The 17,961-nt window shown below is 37.8% G+C and overlaps 1 protein-coding gene across 4 annotated transcripts in view; it reads right to left on the minus strand.

Moving 5' to 3' along the window:
* CKAP5 (cytoskeleton associated protein 5) overlaps positions 1-17,961 on the minus strand; it is a 104,320-nt gene that overhangs the window by 23,567 nt on the left and 62,792 nt on the right. For all 4 annotated transcript variants that reach the window (XM_061381327.1, XM_061381324.1, XM_061381325.1 and 1 more), the window contains exons 16-26: positions 17,015-17,107; positions 14,559-14,744; positions 13,973-14,067; positions 10,267-10,324; positions 10,057-10,182; positions 9,322-9,461; positions 9,035-9,209; positions 7,430-7,543; positions 6,243-6,371; positions 1,618-1,812; positions 1,104-1,239 (exon numbers count right to left, since the gene is read on the minus strand). In XM_061381327.1, coding sequence (XP_061237311.1) covers positions 1,104-1,239; positions 1,618-1,812; positions 6,243-6,371; positions 7,430-7,543; positions 9,035-9,209; positions 9,322-9,461; positions 10,057-10,182; positions 10,267-10,324; positions 13,973-14,067; positions 14,559-14,744; positions 17,015-17,107 — 1,447 coding nt within the window. The remainder of the gene's footprint in view (positions 1-1,103; positions 1,240-1,617; positions 1,813-6,242; positions 6,372-7,429; positions 7,544-9,034; positions 9,210-9,321; positions 9,462-10,056; positions 10,183-10,266; positions 10,325-13,972; positions 14,068-14,558; positions 14,745-17,014; positions 17,108-17,961) is intronic.

Consider the following 17,961-nt stretch of genomic DNA (forward strand, 5'->3'; position numbering starts at 1 on the left):
TTTTAAATGTATCCCTTTCTAAAGTGTTTTTAATTAGATTTTTTCCCCCTAATCTTTTTTTCTCCACAATTTCCTCTTTAAGCACAACCTCATGAAATTAGTTCAGAAAATCTACATCTGCTTTATCAACACTTAAACTGTAGTTTAAAAACTATTTTCTAAATAGCAATTAAAAATTAATATTAATTTTAAGCAATTAATAGCAATTAAATCCGTCTACCTTTTTGCTAGATGGATAAGAGAAGGGTTTATCACCTTTGAAATCATAGGAAATCATATATACCAATACCAAGATTCCAGTAGATGTTATAACTGAATATACACTTTGATACTAACAATTTTACACATGTAAACTTTTTAACTTTTTAGCACCCCACTAAACAGATTATTGCTTTGTTTAAGCACTAAGTCTAGAAGAGCAGTGGTTACAGGTTAGTGTTCTGTTTATGTTATGGAATTTTAACATTAGGATGAAGAAGTCAAGAATTTTTCCTTGACAAAGTTGAACAAATATTTGAATGCTGCTTTTTTTGTTGTTGTTGTGACCAGTGGGGATTGAACCAGTACCCCTTGCTTCAGTGGAAGTGTGGAGTCCTAACCATTGGACTGCCAGAGAATTCAGTAAATATTAGAATCGATCAGCAAACAGACAAGTGCAAGGGAACGAGAACTCATTTGTGAATAAGGAGGCAGAGTCCTCTGCCGGTTCAGACACTGACAGGCTGTTTGGCCCTGTGCAAGTCACTTAACCTTTGGTATTCCCTGTCTGTTAATAAAGGAGATTCAGCTAGATGGCCCCAATTTCCCTTCCAACTATAATATCCAATAGCAGAAAATAGTTAGGGAAACCTTAAAAATTGAGCACTTGCTTTCTGGAGTATTCCACTGTACTACTCCAAAACTGCTTTTTGGAGCTGGAAATCAAGTTAATTATCTTCAAACCCTCAGCACAGTTACTGGCAGAAAACAGGCAACTTGAGGAGTTGGAGGGAAGGCTTGGGATCTAAGCCATGAGAAACCATGATTTAAAAACGAAGGTTGGATTTCTTTAAGAGTTCCCTCGCTGTTTTAATTCCCCTATAACCCATTCAAAATGAAGTTACCTGAGGCAGGCTGGAATTTGGCTGGAGCTGACCCTCCCACTGGTCTGGATGTTGCTTTAGCAGGTGCAGTGGGCTTGGCTGGCATGTTAGCTTTGGCCTTCTCTAACATGGCCAACACCTGATCTTTAGAAGTTGGCTAGGGAGACAATATAATAGAGGTGAGAGGCCACAGAAACGATATACCCATACTATGCTCACTAACAGATCTGCTGTCAAACCAATCTTTGAGCTCCTGGTTTTGAAATACCAATGAAGGGAGGCAGCACATAGTGCAAGGGAAGTAACACATTATGAAGTCACACTAAGGTAGCTGCCATTCTAGAAGGTCACAATTTTCATCCCTGCAAAGCCAGCAGATTCCTTAGAAGTTCTACACTACTAAATATTTGATCTGTGCTCTCATTGGGATTTCAAGTTGAAACTCATAGGAGGTAATACGATCTTTTGCCTCTATAAATTCATGTTCAATATTTTTCTAATGGCTTTTAACAGCAGCAATAACAAGCAGAAGTACTTTTAGTTTCCCAGTAGCCTTGGCCATTTTCTCATATCCTAAGTGCATCATGAAGAACGGCAAGGCGTCCTGGGCCTTCTTTCGCACGTCTCCATTGCGGTCCTCAAGGCAGGAATAGAGCTGGGGAACACAAAGGATAAGGTCTGTGGGGGTGGAACGGAGAGTCGGTAGTTTCTCAGCCAGCCAGCCCAGAAGCTGTCAAAAGAAGTAAAGACCAGTTATATAATTTGTGTAGAAAACTGTTATTATTTCTGATCTTAAGCTTAATGATTTCATCAGGGCCAAACACTGAATTAGTTCTCACACTACAATTTTCCAATATGAAATCAGTTATTTTCTTGTTCAATGAAATAATAAATTTGCAATGCTGACAATCAGTTAAAATAAGGACAAAGTTTTTTGGACCATATTTGAGCATTAAGCTATAAAGTTTTAATTGTTCTAAATAAAGAGTCGGACACGACTCAGCAACTGAACGGAACTGAATGAATTTTAAAGAAGAAAGACTTTCAATTTCTTTTTTTTTTTAATTCTAAGAACTATTCAGCTAGAGAAGATCCAAAATATTTATTTGATCAGAAGATGACAAGTTCTACCAGGACTTCTGTTTTCTGCCTCACATAAGAGTTTTTTCCTATACCTCTAAAATAATTCATATTTGTATTTATTTTCAATTGAAATATTTATCCAGATGATTGCAGTTTCACATGCACTTCTAAGAAATAATACAGAGAGATCCCATGCACTCTTTATTCCATTTCCTCCAACAGCAGCCCTTTATGAAACTATAACCACCAGGATTCTGACATTGATACAATCCACTGATTAGATTGTTCCAGTTGGACTTTTTCTCATTTGTGTATGTGTGTATATTTAGTTCTCTACAATTTTACCATGTGTTAATGTATCCACCACCACTGTCAAAATTTTGAATAGTTCCATCCCAAGAATCCCACATGTTGCCTCTTTTATAACCACACTCACGTCCCTCCTCCTCCTCCTCCTCCTCTCTAATCTCTGGCAACTATTAATCTGTCATCTATTTCTAAATCACGAGATTTCAGAGTTATCTAAATGGAATCATATATAATATGGAACTGTTTGGTACTGGCTTTGTCACTCAGCACAATTCCTTGGATATTTAACTGACTTGTTGCATGTATCAGTGATTTATTTCTTTTATTGCTGAACAGTATTACATATATGGATATATAATAGTTCGTTTAAATATTCACTTGTTGAAAGATATCTGTTTCCAGATTTGGGCTATTTTGAATTAGTTGCTATGAACATTTGTTATAGGCTTTTGCATAAACATAAATTTTCTTTTTGTTGGGTTTGTTGGGTCATATATGGAACAACAGACTGGTTCCAAATAGGAAAAGGAGTACGTCAAGGCTGTATATTGTCACCCTGCTTATTTAACTTCTATGCAGAGTACATCATGAGAAATGCTGGGCTGGAAGAAACACAAGCTGGAATCAAGATTGCTGGGAGAAATATCAATAACCTCAGATATGCAGATGACACCACCCTTATGGCAGAAAGTGAAGAGGAACTCAAAAGCCTCTTGATGAAAGTGAAAGAGGAGAGTGAAAAAGTTGGCTTAAAGCTCAACATTCAGAAAATGAAGATCATGGCATCTGGTCCCACCACTTCATGGGAAATAGATGGGGAAACAGTGGAAACAGTGTCAGACTTTATTTTTGGGCTCCAAAATCAATGCAGATGGTGATTGCAGCCATGAAATTAAAAGATGCTTACTCCTTGGAAGGAAAGTTATGACCGACCTAGATAGCATATTCAAAAGCAGAGACATTATTTTGCCAACAAAGGTCCGTCTAGTCAAGGCTATGGTTTTTCCAGTGGTCACGTATGGATGTGAGAGTTGGACTGTGAAGAAGGCTGAGCACCGAAGAATTGATGCTTTTGAACTGTGGTGTTGGAGAAGACTCTTGCGAGTCCCTGGGACTGCAAGGAGATCCAACCAGTCCATCCTAAAGGAGATTAGTCCTGGGTGTTCATTGGAAGGACTGATGCTAAAGCTGAAACTCCAGTACTTTGGCTACCTCATGTGAAGAGTTGACTCACTGGAAAAGACCCTGATGCTGGGAGGGATTGGGGGCAGGAGGAGAAGGGGATGACAGAGGATGAGATGGCTGGATGGCATCACCGACTTGATGGACATGAGTTTGGGGGAACTCCGGGAGTTGGTGATGGACAAGGAGGCCTGGCGTGCTGCGATTCATGGGGCCGCAGAGTCAGACACGACTGAGCGACTGAACTGAACTGACAGTAACTACATGTTTAGTTTTATAAGAAACTGCCAAACTACTTTCTGGAGTGGCTATAACATTCTACATTTCTACCAGGAGAGTGTTCAAGTTTCTCTACATTCTTGTAGACGTTTGGTGTTATCAAAGTTTTTAATTTTAGTAATTCTGGTAGTTGTCTATCTCATTGTAGTTTTAATTTGCATTTCCTTGATGACCAGTAACCCTGAACATCTTTCATGGGCTTATTTTCCATCTTGTAATCCTCTTCAGGGAAATGTCTGTTTATGTCTTTTGCCAAATTTCTAACTAGATTTTTTAACTGTTGAGTTTTGAGTTTTTTAATATATACATTCTTGATGATAATTCTTTATCAGACATAGAGTTTGCAAATATTTTCTCCCACTCTAGCCTGTCTTCTCATGTTCTTCACATGGTTTTTGGCAGAGTAAGAGTTCTTAACTTTGATAAATTGTGGTTTTGGTGTCAAGTCTTATGAATACTTTGCATGAAGAACTTCTATATCCTGAAGGTTTACCCCTATGTTATCTTTAAAAGTTCCATAGTTTTATGGCCTATGTTTCAGTTCATAGTCCATTTTGAGTTAATTTTGGTGTAAGATGTGAGATTTAGTTCAAAGTTTAATTTTTTGGTCTCTGGACGTCAACTGCTCTGGCATCACGTGTTAAAAAGGTCACACTTCCTCCACTGCATTACTTTGGTAACTTCAAACTTAGTTGTTCATATTTGTGTGGGTCTGTTTTTCGGGTTTCCTCTTCAGTTCCACCTATCTGTGTCTATCCTCCTCCTCCTTACCCCTGCAACCACGGTCTTTTTTCTTTCTGACCACACTGCTTGGCTTACAGGATCTTAATTCTCAAACCAAGGATTGAACCTGTGCCTGTGGCAGTGAGAGCATGCAGTCCTAACCACTGGACGGCCAGGGAATTCCCCACAGTGTCTTGATTATGTTAGCAATTTAGTAATCTCTAGTACATGGTAGGGAGAAGGCAATGGCACCCCACTCCAGTACTCTTGCCTGGAAAATCCCATGCACGGAGGAGCCTGGTAGGCTGCAGTCCATGGGGTCGCTAAGAGTCGGACACGACTGAGCGGCTTGACTTTTACTTTTCACTTTCATGCATTGGAGAAGGAAATGGCAACCCACTCCAGTGTTCTTGCCTGGAGAATCCCAGGGACAGGGGAGCCTGGTGGGCTGCCGTCTCTGGGGTTGCACAGAGTTGGACACGACTGAAGCGACTTAGCAGCAGCAGCAGCAGCAATACGTAGTAGAATGGTTCTTTCCATTTTTTTTCCTTTGTCAAGATTGTTTTAGCTAGACTATAAGTTTTAAAATAACCTTGACTTTGTCTATGAAAAAAAAACTTTCTTGAATTTTGATAGGAATTACATTAAATGAACATAAATGACATTTCTATTATGTTAAATCTTCTAATCCACAAACATCTCTTTGGGTCTTCCTTGAATACTTCATCAACATTTTGTAATTTTCATTATATATATTTTGTATTTGTTTTAAGTATATATCTAAGGGTTTCATTTTCTTTGGAGTGACTGTACATTGTACTGTTTTTAACTTCAGTTTGCATGTGTTCAATGTATTTGACTTTTGTCAAATATGATTATTTTGTATCCTGCAATCTTATTGAACTCATTTATTGATTTTGGTTACTGTAGGTGTCTTGGGATTTTCTATGTAGACAGTCATGGTATCTGCAATTAGGGATAGTTTTATTTATTCTTTTTCCAGCTATATGCCTTTCACTTTTTTTTCAGGTCTTACTGCAGTGACTAGAACTTCCAGTTCTATGTTGAGTAATAACAGTGAACGTGGACATCCTTGCTTTGTTCCTGATCTTAGGGGGAAACTGTTCAGTCTTCAACCACTAACAATATCATTTACAGATGCTTTTTTATTTAAATTGTAATTCTCTTGTATTATTACTTACTGAGAGTTTTTATCATGAATAGGTGTTGGATTTTCTCAAATCCTTTTTTTGTGTCAATTGATAGGACTTTTCTTTAGTCTGCTGGTATAATGGATTGCATTGATAGATTTTTGAATGTTGAACTGCATTTTTATGTCATGATTAAAACCTCTTATTTTACCATTTAAGAGTTGAAGAAAAGAGAAAATGTCACAAATTTTAGAAAATTATTGCTAAAAAAGCACATGAAAAGGGAAAAAAAAGCATATGAGTAAAAAAGCTCCAGGGATTTGGTTTCATTTTATTAGCTATTTTATAATGGAACTCATTCTATCCACAACATATACATTTATTAGGTAGGCTCAGCAGCAGCAGCAAAGCACATCATATTTGGAGTACTAACCTCTTGCCTCAAGAAAGGATTTTCCTTTTTGAGCTCTTCAGAAAGATCTTCCCCCTCCAGCCATTCCTTCATGCCAGTCTGTTCTGCCCAAGCATTCACAGTTGCTAGGGCAGCAGATCGAACATTATTCTGAACAGAGGAGAAAATCAGTAAACTATCACTATGGCTTGGAGGTAAGGAGTGAAAAATGTATTACTTTGTAAACATGAACAACAGAGGTTTCTCTACAGATCTACAATAAACATACTTGGAACATTCTTCATCTTCTCTGAAACAACAAGATCTATGGGTATACTCCAAAGTAAAGTAGAAATTAAAACTCTAAATTGTAACGATCCTATACTTAGTTAATTAGGCAAAACATTGAACTGGGCATAAAATATCATGTTAGGGGAATAAACCCCTAGGTTTTGTTTCCTGAACCTCTGGGGACTCTCATGTCCCTGGTTATTTGCTAAAGGATGTAATTCTATGTGTTAGAGAACTCATAATGGTTAGCTTGAAATTATTAACTATTTGAATATTTTGTTTTTATATTAACTTGTACTCACAGAATAAGAAGGATTTAATGACATGAAAAATATTAAAATAGTCCAATTCCTTAAATTAAATGAATTACACCAAAATAGACATTTAAATATTCAATCTATGGATACATATAGGAGCTTATAATTTTCATTGAGACAAGTTCTAGGACTGTGCAACTGCAAATAACTTACTGAAGTACCAGAAGACTGTACTCTAGTTCAGGGGAAAAGGTAGAAAATAAAATACATTATCTAAAAACTTTTGTTTATTCACTCTTTATACCAATACTTTAAACAATGATATCATAATCATAATAGCAACAATTTTTTAGTATGTACTATATGAGGCAGATACAGGTACTTTATGTACAGACTCTTATTTAATCCTGTAAGAATTAAATTCCACAGATAAAGCACTGAACCACAAAGAAGATAAGTAACTTATCTAAGAGTCACAAAGCTAGTAAGCAAGGTATGTGGTCACCTTAATACTGCCTGGGAGGTAAAAATGTTTTATAATTTTCCTTCCAGTAGTCTCTTCTCTACAAAAAGTTTAAGACTGTTTACATGCACTCTTATGCATAAGAAAAGGATTATTCTTAGCCTAAGTCGTGGCTGGCTGTTCCATAATGGAGCTGTGGTGAAGAGAATTAGGGATACCTTGCTGTCTCCAAGCACTGTGATGATAGGGATTCCTAAGTTCTTCACATGCTGCTTGATGTTGGGGCCCATGGCTACTGCCAGCTGCTGGAGGATAGTCAACGTCTGCTGCACCTGCGTGGGAAGAGCGGCACCTTATGTTCAAATCACAGCAGTGTGTTCAGAGTTTCAGAAGTCTGCTGCTATATGGTCAATGCAGTAAGAAGTTTCTGGCCTACTTAAAACAAACAGCTGGTTATGATACTAATCAGCTTTGAATAATTTTCAGGTGATGGCCTCTCCATTAATCATCATAAAAATGGAGTATTAGAATTTTAGACTAGATTATAATGCTTTATAATTTTTTTTTTTTACAAGAAGCCATTCAGTTTTATTGATTAACATGTATGAACACCACACACAGTCAGAATAAAACATTTTACACTCCACTGTGTAACTTTGATTAAAAGACAGATTACAAGCATAAACAATGATATTCATTCCTCTGATATAATGATCTGAGAGTTGTGATTTCTATGATTACAAAATGGAGGCCAATCATTTAAGAAAGAAGACTTACAGTAATTACAGGAATTTTCTGGGAAGGGTTCCCCATACATTTTAGGGTATCAGAGGTTATTTGAAATATGTCAGATATTCATAATTTCTGTTGATATTATAAAACAGCAAGATTTCAGTGAACTGTCATTATATTAACCTTTAAAAGCATAACTTGATAAATTACATCTTTAGTATGTGGAATTATTCCTTGAACACTTACATCATGGTGACCTACAGGGATGTCTGACATGAACGACAGACACCTCCATTTAGACGTTTACTGTGCATGCTGCACTGCTGTGCCCTTAATCTTCTAATGGAGAATACATATCAATGCTTTCTCCTTAGATAGAAGGTATAATGCTTTCTAATTTTAAAGTAAGGTAACACCTAGTTTAAGAAAAATGTGACATAAAAATCCAAATCTAAAAATTAAACATTAAGCTTGTTTGTATTACAAGCAGTTTTATATACAAATACTTAATAATATCAGAGGTCTTGTGAGCAAGTCAGGTTCCTGAAAATTTGATTAATAAACTTGCCATCTTCCAACAAATCTTGAGGCACACTCAGAATGAAAGGAAGCTATTTCTAGTTCAATTAAATAGAGTGATCATTCTCTTTTTCCTTTTTTTACTGGTGAAGGTTACTGAAAAGGAGCCCCTTACAGAGGGGGAGAGAGGAGAGGGAAAAAAACAGGTGTATGGTCTTTTTTTCTTAACTGGAGTATAGTTGCTTTATAATGTTGTGTTAGTTCTGCTGTGCAGCAAAGTGAACCAGCTGTATGTTTACATATATCATCTCTTTTTTGGATTTCCTTCCCATTTAGGTCACCACAGAGCAATGAATAGAGTTCCCTGTACCATGCAGGAGGTTCTGTTTTAATAAATTGGTTCTATTTATTAAAATAGTTATATGTTTTATACATACATATATATATGTATAATATATGTCTATATATCAATCTCAATATCCCAATTCACCCCACCCCTCCCTTCCTCTTTAGTGTCTAGTTTGTTCTCTACATTTGTGTCTCTATTTCGAGGAGAGGCATGTTCTACGTACCAAGATTTTATTTGAATCATTGAGTCGACCCTTCAAGGCTGTTGGAAGTTCACCTATGTTTGGCTGGATGAATTTTGCTTCATTGATAATAGCTGCTACTTCATCAAGGCCTTCTTTCCTGATCTTCCAATTCTTGTCACCAATCTTAGACACCAACTCTGAAGTGATTTTATCACTGAAAAAACACAGAAGACAGAATCCTTAATTCCTGACGCCTAAAAGAATGTCATGGAAGTCCCCTTGACTAAGAAGTGGAAGGCACCATGAAGAAATCATTAGCAGTAAACCTGATTTCTGTCCTTGGCAAAAGATCCACAGCATCACTGCCCCCGTCATCTGGTTCATCTCCATCTTCCCCTTCGTCTGTCCCACTTGTGCTGTGTTTAGAAATCCCTCTGGTTGGAGCCGGTGGGTTCTGTCCCTGCATCTACACACAGATAAGTCAGTGAGGCTAATAAACTCAATGAAGAACGTGAGAGCAAACTGGTGAGAGGATGGTGCTTGTGTCAAACTCTCATGTTCCCTCATAACACAGTATTCACACGGCACATATTTTAATTAGACTTCAATTCTGAGACCAAGTGACAAAAGGTATTTTGATACACACCTGTTAGAATCTGACTTCTCAACCATAAAGCTGTGTTGTGACTTGTACGTCCAACACAATACAGAACAGTCAAAATTTAGCAATTTCAACTAGAAAGTTTATTCAAGGAAGGACAAGTTTATTTTAAAAAAATCATTACATTTAGTGTGCTTTTTGAATATGTAATTTTTAAAAAATGTTTGATATGTCAAAGCTACAAAGGATTCCAAGGGGAAAATGTCCCATCCTGTATTATAGCTATCTTGCTCTCTTCCTCGCAAGGTCATCCATTTCTTTTGAACTCTTCCCAGTGATACTTTATATATATAAGTGCAAATACATACATATTCTTCATTTCAAACATTTAAAAGTTTAAACTTGACCATATAAACATTCTCAAGTCAACTATGGATTGAATCATCTGTGAAACCTTTACCTTCTCAAATTCTGCATCTATCTGGGATAGGAGGGCAGGCTTCTCATCCTCAAAGAACATTCGCAAAGAAGGACCAACGTACAGATACATCACACCAAGCAGAGTGATGGCAGACGTCCTCACAGCCTGGCAGAACAAAGAGAACCTTTCAGATCAGAACAGAGCCACGAAGATGGCTGTTCTGTCCTATATGTGCTGCTATGTACTCACTGGGTTTGTTGCAGCAAGAGCTGTCTTCACATTGCTAATGAAAGCTTTCACATTCAGCCTAGAAGAAATAATACTTAGAATTAAAAACAAACAAATGAAACCCTCAACACACTCACTGGGGTTTTCTAAAGCTAGACTCCAGAACTGGCTTCCTTTAGATACGTCCTGAATTTGACTTACTCTCTTTCTACACTCATCTAAAGCTAGCTTTAAATACTATCGATACGTTAATTTATGCCTAAATCCACAGAATCGTACATCGAACTGCCTTTGTGACATTTCCATTTCTATGTCTAATAGACGTCCTGCTGCTGCTAAGTCGCTTCAGTCGTGTCCGACTCTGTGCGACCCCATAGACGGCAGCCCACCAGGCTCCCCAGTCCCTGGGATTCTCCAGGCAAAAACACTGGAGTGGGTTGCCATTTCCTTCTCCAATGCATGAAAGTGAAAAGTGAAAGTGAAGTCGCACAGTCATGTCCGACTCTGTGCGACCCATGGACTGCAGCCCACCAGGCTCCTCTGTCCATGGGATTTGCCAGGCAAGAGTACCGGAGTGGGGTGCCATTGCCTTCTCCGAGTAGATGTTCTACATCTGTCAATACCAAACTCCTGACTGTCCACGCCCCAACCCCCAAACCTGTTCTTCTCCTCATCTTCCCTATCTCGGTAAACAGTTACTTCATCCTTTCAGTTGCTCCCAGCCTTCTTTGAAAATTCCTCAGTCAGCCTTGACTCCTCGCTCTCTTAAGCACAGTATCCTGTTTAGTTTTACTTTCAAAATATATTCTAAGTCATAACACTTCCAAGCCAATATAATTCCCTGACAGAATTATTTCTAATTAGTCTCCCTGCTCCTGTCCTTGATCCCATCTATTCTGACTGTAGTCTAAACAACCCTGTTAATCTTCTGCTCAGAACCCTCTAATGGTTTCCAATTTATTCAAAACTTTGAGGCTCTACAGGACCTGCCCCCTGTTCTTCTTTGAGCTTTCTCTCCTACCACTCCCATCTCCCTCACTCAGTCCGCTCCCGCTGCATTCTGAAGAACTAACTACCCGACTGTTACCATCAGCCCCTCATGTCCTCAAGGTATGTCTCACAGGTGTTATTTCAGAAAGGATTTCTGTCTTACAGAAAATAACACTACACTAAACCCTCCAAGGTGTTACCACTAACCCCCTATCTGGCTTTATTTTTACTCCATTGTTCTTATACTTCCTGATGTATTTTTTATTGTTTACTGTCATCTCCCCTTACTCAAATAAGCTCCATGAAAACAGGAATTTAATCTTGACCATACTGTATTCCTGAGGGTCTGGAACAAATGACTAGAATATCACAGGTACTCAATATGTAGTTGTTGAATAAATGACAGATCACAGATGAATTAAAAAGAGGAAAATATTCACACAGCTTTTATGTCATTCATGCCAAAAGGTAGTTTTTACATCAACGATTCTACAGTTATGAAGGGATTATAACAATATCCTCAACTACAGGAGGACACCACAGATACTGACATAACAAACAATTCTTTGCCTGAATAACACTTAAATAATACGTTCTAGGGAATTCCCTGGTGGTCCAGTGGTTAGAACTTGGTACTCTCACTGCCAAGGGCTTGAGTTCAATCCCCGATCGAGGAACTAAGATCTTGCAAGTCACGTGGCATGGTCAAAAACACATAATTTCTAGAGTATTGTGTCTTTGTTTGGTGGAACTGAGAACACTGCAAGCAGCCTATTGAGAACATGTGAAAAGCATCAGGGGACAGAGAAAGGCAGCACAGAACAACAGTTAGAGTCTTTCCTCTCAGAGCCAGAATGCCTGGGTTCAAATTTTGGCCTTTGCCACTGCAGCAGCAGCAGCTGTGACTTGGGCAGATCACTTTCTTTGCCCTAGTTTCTTCATCTATAAAAGGAAGAGAACATACCTCACATGGTTTTTATGATGATTAAATCAAATGAATTATTATTTGACAGTGCCTGGCATAAAGTAAGCTGTATAAAATTTTGTTAAATAAAACACTGTAGTCCGTCCTTATCTGGGAGGGATGCATTCCAAGACCCCTATGTGGATATCTGAAGGTATGGATAGTACTATATAGAGTATTTTTTCCCCTATACATTTGTATCTATGATAAAGTTTAATTTATAAATTAGTTTACAATTTATAAATTTATGAACAGTAAGAGATAAATTATAATTATAGAATGATTATAATAACATACTGTAATACAAATTATGGCAATGTGGTCTTTCTCCTTAATCAATTTTTTCAAGTCTACTAGAAATGTGGCAGCAGATGCTCCACTGGTAAATGCAGCCACTCCAGTAATTATTATATTTTTCAGTCCAAACCTGTTTCTGAATCCGTCTAACCATTCTTACTTGCAGTGAATGCCTTGGTGTCACTTGTTTCATGGCATTCCTTACTGAAGTCCTCACATAGACTCCATGCTTTTGGGTGGAACACATACCCATCAATGACATTTTCTGCTCATGCCTTGCATCCACAAATTTAATGCCTTTTCTATCTTAACTAAGCAGTTACAATGCTTGCAGTTTGAGGTGTGAAATTTCTTTTTCCTTTACAATTTACTGATAGAAGATTTGCTCTTACTGTAGATCTTAGCAACCTTAGCACATTATTTTCCTCTTTCCTTACTGAGTTAAGAACTTACCCTTTGTCATGTAAAGGAAGCACTTTGCACCGTCTCTTTAGCATTTCCAAATTGCCAGCATCTCTGTTCTTGCCCTTTGGGACCATTACTAAGTAAAATAAGGGTTACCTGGACAGGAGCACTGCAACACCACAGAGGTGAGCTGATAACTGAGAGAGCGCCTCAGTGACTAATGGGGGAACCCACTGGACAAAGGCATGAATCATACCCCGAGCAGGACAGAGTGAGATTTCATCATGCGACTCAGAATGGTCCACAATTTAAAACTTATGAATTGTTTATTTCTGAAACTTTCCATTTAGTATTTTTTGACTGTTGTTGACTGCAGGTAACAAACTGTGGAAGGAGAAACCAGACAAGGGGAGACTACTGTAACCGATGTGTGCAACAAGCAAATAACTTTGGGAAAGAGTGGGTTAAACAAACGTCTATGGGACTTCCCTTGGGGTCCAGAGGTTGAAATCCACCGTGCAGTGCGGAGGAGAGGGATTCAATCCCTGGTCGGGGACCTGGGATCCTACGTGCCGCAGAGCAACTAGGCCTGCACACTGCAGCTGTTGAGCCTGTGGGCTCTGGAGTCCATGTGCGGCGACGAAAGATCCTGTGTGCTGCAACTAAGGCCCGATGCAGCCAAATAAATTAATAGAAGTAAAGAAACAAGCGCCTTTATTGCAGGACTTCTAAGAGCGTTTAATTTTCCAAACTGCACTACAGATTTCTAAACAAATGTGATTTTATATAGTAATTTTCAAATGTATTTAACTACAAATCCTTGGAACTGGCTTTTCTGTGGATCAATCATAAATACCGAAGAAAAATAACTTAGAGAACCCTAATGTTAGTGGATATCAAAATGCAGGAGAACAAGCTAATACAGGCTTTTTAGGAACAAAGGTAGTTTTGTTTTATATAAATTAGACAATCGTGCTCTGGCTTCTCAGAAATAAGCAGAGATAGCTACAACAAATATAATCACCAGTTAAGAGAGTGGCAAAACAAGTACTTGATTTCTTTCTGACTTACCCAGAAAAACCAAATTCTTTTATTGCATTTGATAGCCAGTTCAGAGTTTCTGATTGATTCTTGGGATTCTTCTGTGAGAACGCCATTGACATAACCTGGAACAGAAAAACAAACATACGAAAAAACAAACATATCTGAGTTTTCTCTCATATTTCTTGTAGAACCACGGCTTGACATTAAGGTAGAAGTGGACTGAGCATGCCTTTTCCGATGCTACAGCAACACCTCAGAAATGTTTCACTTGAGAAAACACGGTAAGCGGCAGCAGTGTTAAGAGCGTTCTGACAGGGCTGTGAACCAACCCTACTTCAATAAAAATTAAAAAGGAATTCCGGACAGTTCACAACTTTTCATTGGTGGTCTCTTATAATGTCATAAGAGAAAACTACTCTCATCCTTAAAAGAATATTCTTGACTAAGACAATTTTAATTATCATACAACAGTTATTACTAAAGGTAAAAATTAAAATGCAGTATCAGAGTGGTTTTACTTGAGAAGAAAAGAACTAAAGTTTAACTAATAACCTTAAATTAAAACTGGGGGGAAAAGTGGGGAAACCTGAAGAAAGAGCACTCCGTCACTAACCTGTTCAGCTGTCCACGGCAACACACACGCTTCAGCTATTGCTGTCATAGCTTCTTTAGCATTGTTCCCACATTTCACATCTCCAATCTTGTCTACAAGTCCATCCAAGACGATCTGTGCTGAAGTTTTGGAAAAATTTCCCTTCTGGGCAATCAAAGCAACTATGTGAAGCTTCATTTGCATCACCTGAACAAGGGTAAGTATCAGGAAATTATAAGTAAGCCAAAGACATCTTTCTTCTGCAGGCTATGCCATGTGGCTTGTAGGATCTTAGTTCCCTGATCAGGGATTGAACTCAGGTCCTTGGCAGTGAGAACACAAAGTCCTAACCACTGAACCATCAGGGAATTCCCCCTAAATATTTATCTATTTACTTATTTTTATAGTAGCCTGCAGATGTAACAGTTAGGGACAGCTGAGAACATGACCAAACTAGAATCAAATTTTAGACCAAGAAACAAAATAATTTTTATCCTTTAATTATTATCAACTAAAGTAGCTGATTTTAAATTTTTAAATTTACAATTTTAAAGTAGCTAAGACAAAAAAACCAAACCACTCAATGTTTTAAAATACTAACAAGCAATGTTATTGTGTGAAGTTTATGAATGGAAAAACGTAATTTCTATATTCTCCTCCTCTTATGGTTATTTGCATATAGTACTGAGTGCACATTCTGAAATCCATAATAAATGACCATACTAACTCAGAGTCCTAATAAGAGTTGCCCACAAAAAAAATTACAACCCTCATGTATACACAAACATACACCGCCCCCCCGCCCTCCACCCCAGAAATTGAGAGATTTAAAGGACTTGTAGATTTTTAACAGGAGGAATGGAAGGAACTGTGAAAAACAATTTAAAGATGTTAAAGTGACGATGGCAGATGTTTGGGATTTCAGACCCTTTTGACCATAAATGTTTTCCTTTGTCCTGTTTGAATATTTAAAAAACAGGTGTTGGCAAGGAAGCAGAGAAACAGGAGCTCAGCTCTCTTGCACTGCTAGTATGAATAAGGTTTGGCAGTTCCTCAAGAAGTTAAACACAGAGTTATCATAAGCCTTAGCAATTCTGCTTCTAGGTATGTACATGTGTTCACATGAAAACCTGTACATGAATATTCACAGCAGCATTACTTCCAACAGCTCCAAAGCAGAAACAATGCAAATGCCCATCAACTTATGAATGGGTAAATAAAATGTTATATATCCACACAAGGAATACTGTTTAGCAATAAGAGACTATAGAGTTAATATATGCTGCAATATGGATGAACCTTGAAAACATTATGCTAAGGAAAAGTCAGACACAAAAAGTCACATCATCCCATTTATGAAATGTCCAGGAGAAGTGATACACAGAAAAAGTAGATTAATAGTTGCCAGGGACTAGGGGTGGAGACTTGGGGAGGAATAGTGAGTGGCTGCTGATAGGTATGGGGCTTTTTTGGGGGGGCGATGAAAATATTCTAAAATTACATCGTGGTAGGAGCTGCAGAGCTATGTGAATAGACTAAAAACAGCTCCACTGTACCCTCTAAAAGAGTGCTATATGCTCAGGAAGTTATTATAAAAATAAAATAAAATAAAATTGCCTCTTGTTATGGATCTAACACCCAGAGGGCTATCAGCTCAAGTCAGGTGTGCTTCCTTCAACTATGTGAGAAGCTGCATTGGGAGAATTTTAACAGTGGTGGTGTGAGGGGAAGAAGGCAGCAAAGGAACTGCTTGGCATGGGAAACCTTTGAGCACTGGACGGCACAGATGAGGTGCTCTATAATGCAGCGCTAAGAACAGTGTGCTTGGGAACTAAGGATCCTGAATGGAGAACAAGAGGTGGCAGCACAGAAGTAAAGAGGAGACTAGCAGGGACCCAGAAATAAACCTGATACATTTCAAACTTTCATCTACCATCTAGAGGAGGAGAAAACTCTTCTCATTCTCCTTCATGTATCACTTTCCTACATCTCCCTTTACACCTACTTTTTAAGACTAGAAAATGGCACTGCTCAACTTCATCTCTAGTATCAGTTAATGAGTTAAACTGATTATGCGGTCATTTTTTATCAGCAATTTAACGATTACATTTACTTTTTATCCAAAGAAATAAGAAAGCTATTTCATTGTTTTTCCTCTCTAGATGAGAGTAGAGGGCTTCTAGGCCCTCTAAATAATGAGTAAAATGCATATATATGAATTAGCAAACAATACGTATTTGTGTGTATATATACACAAATACTTATTTATACACACACACACACACACACTCCTAAATGTACGAAGTTAGAGTTAGTGTTTAATCAAAATGCATACATTCTATCATTCATTTAAAATTAGATGACACGGTGTCTGAATGACTTAAATCATTACCAAACTATACCTGTCTAATACTCCATAGGATGATGTAATGAAAATTACTTCAATAAAAGACATTAAATCTCTAATTTAAAAATACCTGAAAATTAGTTTCTTTCCATCCAGGTTTCTTGGCCAGCATCCTCACTAATGCCTGGCAAGGCATTTCAGTTCGGTCCATTAGTTCAACAGCCTTGAAGTAACACAAGATAGTAAGAGAATTAAGGGATTAAGAATGAGTTCCAAGGGAAGAGCATATCCAGAATCAAGGAAGTGTTTACCTCTAAAGGAGGGAGGGGAATGGAAATGAGGTGGGTCACAGAGAGAGCTTATTTATTTTCTGTTATAATGCTTTGTTTCTTGAGGTGGATGTTTGGCATATGGTTGTTAATAGTGATGCCACCGAAACTCTTTTTCCCCCACATTTCAGGAATTCACAAAGTTTGCCCCATGGAAAGTAACGTTAACAGTTTCAATTTGCGTAGTGTATGGCAGAAACTGTTTATATATATTTTGACTTATTTGATTTTCCTAAAAACAGAGCATAGCAGAGTAGATTAGACGTGTATAAATACAGGTTTCAAAGAAGCACAAATTCAGGTCTAAATCTGAGTGGTGGATGCAGGACTGGAAGCCAGGTCTCCTGGCTGAAGTCTCAGGATTCTTTCAGTTTCTCCACACCCCTCCTCATCAGAACCAAAGAGTGTGTGCCAAAATGAACTACTGTGCTCCTGTCCAACACAGACTTTTTTTTTAAAGAAGCTTATCCTACCAAGTAATAATGTCTAGTCTTCTAAGAATCATGACAACAAAAAGGGAAACATAGAAAATCGATGAGGGGTGGTTTAAGTGAAGAGACCTGTTTGACAAGTAGGTTTAATACCATATAATATTAAAATTCATGTAAGTCTTATAATTCAGAACAAACCTAATTTTCTTGAGTAAGCACTAAGTTATGAACTGACAGAAGCCACAGAAAGCAGATGTTGAAAGATAAACCCAACACTGCTAAAAAGCAAACAAAAACGCTGCCTCATCTTTAGTTAA

This window comes from Bos javanicus, chromosome 15 (assembly GCF_032452875.1).
Source record: "Bos javanicus breed banteng chromosome 15, ARS-OSU_banteng_1.0, whole genome shotgun sequence".
Taxonomy (NCBI): domain Eukaryota; kingdom Metazoa; phylum Chordata; class Mammalia; order Artiodactyla; family Bovidae; genus Bos; species Bos javanicus.